This window comes from Cephus cinctus, unplaced genomic scaffold (genome assembly GCF_000341935.2).
Source record: "Cephus cinctus unplaced genomic scaffold, Ccin1 Ccin1_scaffold0153, whole genome shotgun sequence".
Lineage (NCBI taxonomy): Eukaryota > Metazoa > Arthropoda > Insecta > Hymenoptera > Cephidae > Cephus > Cephus cinctus.
Window position 1 is genome coordinate 183,539 of NW_014332881.1, and position 5,890 is coordinate 189,428.

Genomic DNA, 5,890 nt, shown 5'->3' on the forward strand with positions numbered 1-5,890 from the left:
CAATAGGGATAACTCGACTTGCGTACGTCATCCTCTACTACCGGGAATTACAGAGATCGCGCCTATCCACGTTCAGAATACCCTTCTCTAGCTTAACCCTTTATCTACAGCCCGCGATTATCCGGCAGATTCAAATATTACTTCACTTCTCTGCCCTGTTGCTGTGCTAAGTTGGTTGGGTACCCGTCTAATCTGGCTGTCAGCATTGTCATGTTTTTAGAGCTGATAATATACTGGGTGATTGTGACGTTGTAATCAACTGCGGTAAATGCCAAGTAACTTGGAATTATATATATTTTAGTTATTTAAGTTTTATTTTTATATACAATTTTTGTGTAGATACTCTAGGGTCTATTTTTACTTGCTCCGATATACTTTATACTGGTAGATGGTTTGAACCGTACTGTCTTGTTTAATTTTGGTAAGGATCATTGGGATATCAAAACGTGCAGAAGATCCTCCGGTGTTCGTGAGAATAAGCTATCTGCGTTTTGATAAAGATTTTTTGGGTCATGGCAAGCATTGTACAGTTGCTTGTAGATTGCTCCGATAACTTCAAATGAACGTTTCTGTGTTATCGCTCGATGAGTGTTACTCTGAAGTAAACTGATTTGCGGAAGTAGAAGTATATCCGGCATTACCAGAAATGTCTCCAATTTATTCTGTAAGGATACACTCCATAGTCATAAATTATATAGAATGTTAAAAATACTCAATATCACATATGGATTTGATCAATGTTAAACTTGAAATAGAGTTTAGTATGTTATCATAAATATACGTTCACTATACCCACCGTGAACTCTTTTACACTGAGAGGATCCATGCCAGGAATAGATGATAGAGGTCCTTGTTCACGTCCTTGCAAAATAGTATAAATTGGTCCAAGATTCAAGTTTGCAACAAGAGAACTGGCTTGTTCAGATGTAAGCGTGTCGATCTGCGCATCCGACTGAGCCTAAATTGTATCATATAATTTTTATACAATATTGATGAGGATTAATTGAATATTTAATTCAAATTACCTGAAGCCTTTCCAGTCTCTGATCCATGTACTCATACAATGCCAATGTTGATTGTATCTGATGTATACAATTTAATAGATATACAGCCATATCGACTGTTGGAAGCCTAGAGGCAGTTTCATTGATTTCTTGTAATAACGGATCAATAACACATGACACAATCTATAGAAAATAATCAATATTACATTCAATCGCTTAACTATTACTTATGAATTATCTGTCAAAAATTTCTTAATATTTTGATTGTACGTACTTGCAGCATATCTTTCTCACGGTCTTCGGCTATACTTGCCACTGAAAGAATTTCATTCAGGAGTGACAGTAATCTAGATACAGAGGGGGCAGGTATTAAATCAGTCCCTGGTGGCTCGGCACGATCTCCAAGAGCAATTCTAGTTTCTCTTTGGAGTCTTGTAACAAAGCTTTTTTCACTTAAATCTAGCAAATCGCCTAAAGTCGTATCCAGGACACTGTCTGGTACGACCTGGCTGATTATAGCTTGATAAAACCGAATGAGTGTCGTCATAGAGTATAATACGGTTGCAGGTGCTTCTACTGCTAGGATATGTTCAATTCTAGATTTTAAGGGATGACAGAGACCTTCTGTGATATTACCAAGTGCTTGTTTTACTTGATCGTTTATACCTGCAAGGTAAATCAATGTTATGCTATATTATACAATAGGTACCGTAAGGATGTATTCAGTCTTGGTTTTGCAGTACATTCTTCTTACCTGCTTTATCGCATCCTTTAATCATTGTTAGAATGTTCTCTTTTTCTATAGGAATAGCTTGATGAAGCCAAGCGAGCATATCACCCACGTAACGTTTTGGGTCGTGTGCATGCATTTCTATAGGATTTGGTGTACCACCAAAACCATCCCCTAACGTTAACGCATCTATGAACGAACTTACTAATACAGATCGTCTGACAGTACAATATTCATCTAAAATGTACCTAGAAAAATGCGACAGATAATTAAAGAAATAATTAATATATAGGAAATAATAGTAACAAAGGAGATCTGCATGTACTTGAAAAGAACAGGTCTATCCTGTAACTTGGTCATAGATTTAATGAGTAAAGGTGCTATGTTCTCATTTTCAATATGACGACATTGGTTTTGTGTCCAACGGTATAATCTTTCAAGGGCAGCTTCCTGGAGGAGGGTCATTCTTTGCATAATATCCAACGCTAATGTTTGATAACCAGATTGCATGAGAATTCTGCAGCTACTATGGATTTCCTTTAAAATAATAAAGTATAAATAATACTATATGAATACTTATTACAATTTTATATTGCTTTTGAAAGTTGTAATGCATTTACCTGGACACGATCAACAACTACAAAGAATTCATCTGTAATTGGTGCTTCACGAGAGGCACCATGTAAAATAGATAATTCAGCAGGTGTTAACTGAAAGCTTTTTATAAAAGCATTTGCAACTTCCTGTTGCATTGACAATTTCTTACTATAAAACGTACATAACATTATTAAATATATTATTTTGACTTTCAGCTACCTATTTCTCAATGCTTTCCCATCCACTTACCTGACGCTTTGTAGTTTCGTGGTCTGATCAATAAGCTGCAATGTTTGTGTTTTAGTTGATTGCAATTGATTAGTCATGCGTTGTACAGACGTATTCATAGCCATTACATCTTGGTGGATACAATCTAAAGTAGTTTTAACTTCTCTAAAAGCAGAGAGAAAGTCTTCATTTATCGTCAAATTCCTTCGCTCTATCTTACTACGCAAATTTCTGCGTGCATTTAGTGAATTATCCGTAAAAAATGTAGACAATTCTTTTAAAGCTTCTAACGTGTCCTGTGGATGAATATTTCTTTAAGTAATACAAAAAATAATGTTTAACTTCATAACACGAAGATATACTTTATTATTGCAAAGATACCTTATCATTCTCAAGACGTGATTCTAGCAACTTATTAACGCGTCTCACTAATGTCGAATTTTTATCGCCAGCCGAATTTATTGCTTCCTTCATTTTTGTTTATGATAAAAAGCTCAAAATATTTTGCAATATCAATTTAACCTAATTTTGTCTGCACTGCAGACCAAATGTCAACATATGTGATCGATGAAAATGCACCTCCTGTGGTGACGTTGCTGGTAGAGTGTAAACTAGTGTAACCACCGCACTTATTGGTGTAAACCTATATATAGATAATAGCTGTTGTTAGTTGCATGCGATTTTTTTAATGTAAGTACCATATTCAATCATATTTTTGTATAATATAGTCAATATAGTTATAAATAAAGATTGGTGAAAATAGCATATAAAGCAATACATGCATAAGAGAATATATTGAGAGAGATAAAACAATAGATGTAAATGATTTTAGGTTGGATACCAAAGACGCTTTATTTAATCTTTTGTTCCCGACTAAATTGTGCAATAATGCCTAATTATAATGAAATTAAAACATTCGTATTTTTTGATTTGGAAACGACTGGACTTATACGAGGCAAAATAATGCCTGGTATTACAGAAATTTCTCTGATTGCTGTGTCTCGAGAGGCTATTTTAGAAAAAAATGGAAAGCTGCCAAGAGTTTCACATAAACTTATTATGCCGATCAATCCAAAAAAAACTATTCCTGATATAGTAACTAATATTACAGGTATGTATGGTTTATACGATTGTTAAAGATAAATAATCTCAAATATCATGAATATATTTTCATCGGTACATTTATTCATTATATTACAAATCAGGACTTTCCGCTAAGAATTTGGCCAATGTAAAACCTTTTGAAGTTGAAACATTTGAACTCATGATGCAGTTTATCGGCAGATTAATAGCGCCAATTTGTTTTGTTGCACACAATGGAAACAATTTTGATTATAAAATCATCATGCAAGAATTTCAACAAATTGAGAAGGTATTTTGTTGATTATTATATCATTAGGGTATTAGGATTATAATATTAATTATTTTTGTATTAATTTATAACATCTTGTTTAAGGCCATGCCAATTGAAGTTCTCTGTGTAGATTCTCTAGAGGCTTTTAAGGATATTTTATGCACAACGGATTCAGATTCTGAAAATAATGATGACAGTAAGAAGGGGCAAGCTGCAGCAAATTTGTCAGTGGACTATTTCTCCTTATTAGAGGATGGTATGGATGATACTTTATGTAAAGCAGTAGATAGAATCCTAGAGTCAAGCATAGTAAATGATGAACTTAATACATGTAAACAATATTATTATAGTAAATCATTAAATGATGTTAGAGTACAGAATAATTTTGGTAATGATGTTACTTATTGTCAGTCAGAAAATACTTTGCTGTCTGGTACAAATGACGATTTGCGCTGTACTTTAAAACAGAAAAATGAAAAAACTCCACCTAAACAAATAATATCCTTACGTAAAATAAGGGCAGGTGCTATTCCAGCACCACATAAGAAAATGATCGAACCAAGAGTATTGAGTTATCCCCCTGAAGATACAAAGATAAGGCCAAAAAATTTTAAACTACCTACTATCTATGAGTTCTTATTAGGTAGCAAATTGGAAAATGCACATATGGCAGAAACAGATTGTAATGCAATGTTGAAATGTGTAAATATACTTGGAGATAAATTTGTCAAATGGGCTGATTCGAATGCAGTCCCACTGAATATTTATGGGAATGTGTGTTCATAATAGTTAAGGTATTTATAAATAATTTAATGATCTTAGACATCAGACATTTCCATATGAATGGAGTGCTTTTTAAAAAGCATAAAACTAACAAATGTATAGCGTAGCCTCTCGCTAAGTGCGCATGAACATTTCCCCTCAATCGGCCGGCGATGCAATTCCCTTACCTACATTTCTTCGTGTATGTACAGTCTCGTAGATGGGCACATAGCGAAAGGGTACTGTATGCACAAATAGGGATGATTATACTGATAAATTAATTCTATTCTAAATACTTATAATGACTATACAAATTACAGGCTTATTATTCATATTGACACAATAGAATGCTAGGCTTTGAAAAAATAGTTTATATCAAAAACGTTTTGTAATAAAAGTCAGCTATACAAAGGCACAAGATCATGATAATCGATTGGTTTTTCCATGAAGATATTGAAAGACTGTATACAGGGTGTCCCAAAATTACCTGACCTAAGGGGTATGACGGTGTTCGGAAGGCACCACTGATCACGAAAATGACCTTCCTTTTGTCCGGAAGTTCATAGTTTTTAAATGGGAGCAGGTCAAAGTTGACCAATCAGAGGAAGGCGTCAAGAGAAACGTAGGCACCTGCGAACTCTGAGTTTTCTTCCCTCGCTTTTGTTTCTCGGTAGCTTCGGGCAAGATGACGTTAGCCGAAGACATGCCTATTGGAAACAAGAAACAAGCTACCGAGAAACAGAAGCGAAGGAAGAAAACTCAGAGTTTGGAGGTGCCTACGTTTCTCTTGACACCTCGTTCTGATTGGACAAGTTTGACCTGCTCCCATTTAAAAACTATGAACTTCCGGACAATCCAATCAGAACGAGGTGTCAAGAGAAACGTAGGCACCTCCAAACTCTGAGTTTTCTTCCTTCGCTTCTGTTTCTCGGTAGCTTGTTTCTTGTTTCCAATAGGCATGTCTTCGGCTAACGTCATCTTGCCCGAAGCTACCGAGAAACAAAAGCGAGGGAAGAAAACTCAGAGTTCGCAGGTGCCTACGTTTCTCTTGACGCCTTCCTCTGATTGGTCAACTTTGACCTGCTCCCATTTAAAAACTATGACCTTCCGGACAAAAGGAAGGTCATTTTCGTGATCAGTGGTGCCTCCCGAACACCGCCATACCCCGTTGGTCAGGTAATTTTGGGACACCCTGTATAATTATTTTATATTAAA

General features: G+C 35.3%; 2 protein-coding genes across 2 annotated transcripts; one reads left to right on the top strand and one right to left on the bottom strand.

Annotated features, from left to right (window-relative positions):
• Window positions 1-276: 276 nt before the first annotated feature.
• Window positions 277-3,129, bottom strand: LOC107263399 (conserved oligomeric Golgi complex subunit 6). The gene is made up of 9 exons (XM_015730565.1): window positions 2,941-3,129; window positions 2,581-2,855; window positions 2,355-2,499; window positions 2,060-2,271; window positions 1,759-1,982; window positions 1,279-1,670; window positions 1,026-1,187; window positions 797-958; window positions 277-662 (listed from the first exon to the last, which is right to left on the bottom strand). Exons 1-9 carry the CDS (start codon window positions 3,031-3,033, stop codon window positions 429-431), a joined length of 1,899 nt encoding a protein of 632 aa, XP_015586051.1. The 5' UTR covers window positions 3,034-3,129; the 3' UTR covers window positions 277-428.
• Window positions 3,109-5,258, top strand: LOC107263408. Its single transcript, XM_015730586.2, has 4 exons — window positions 3,109-3,249; window positions 3,392-3,670; window positions 3,765-3,931; window positions 4,016-5,258. The coding sequence occupies exons 2-4, from the start codon at window positions 3,448-3,450 to the stop codon at window positions 4,697-4,699; spliced, it is 1,074 nt and encodes a 357-aa protein (XP_015586072.1). The 5' UTR covers window positions 3,109-3,249; window positions 3,392-3,447; the 3' UTR covers window positions 4,700-5,258.
• Window positions 5,259-5,890: the final 632 nt, after the last annotated feature.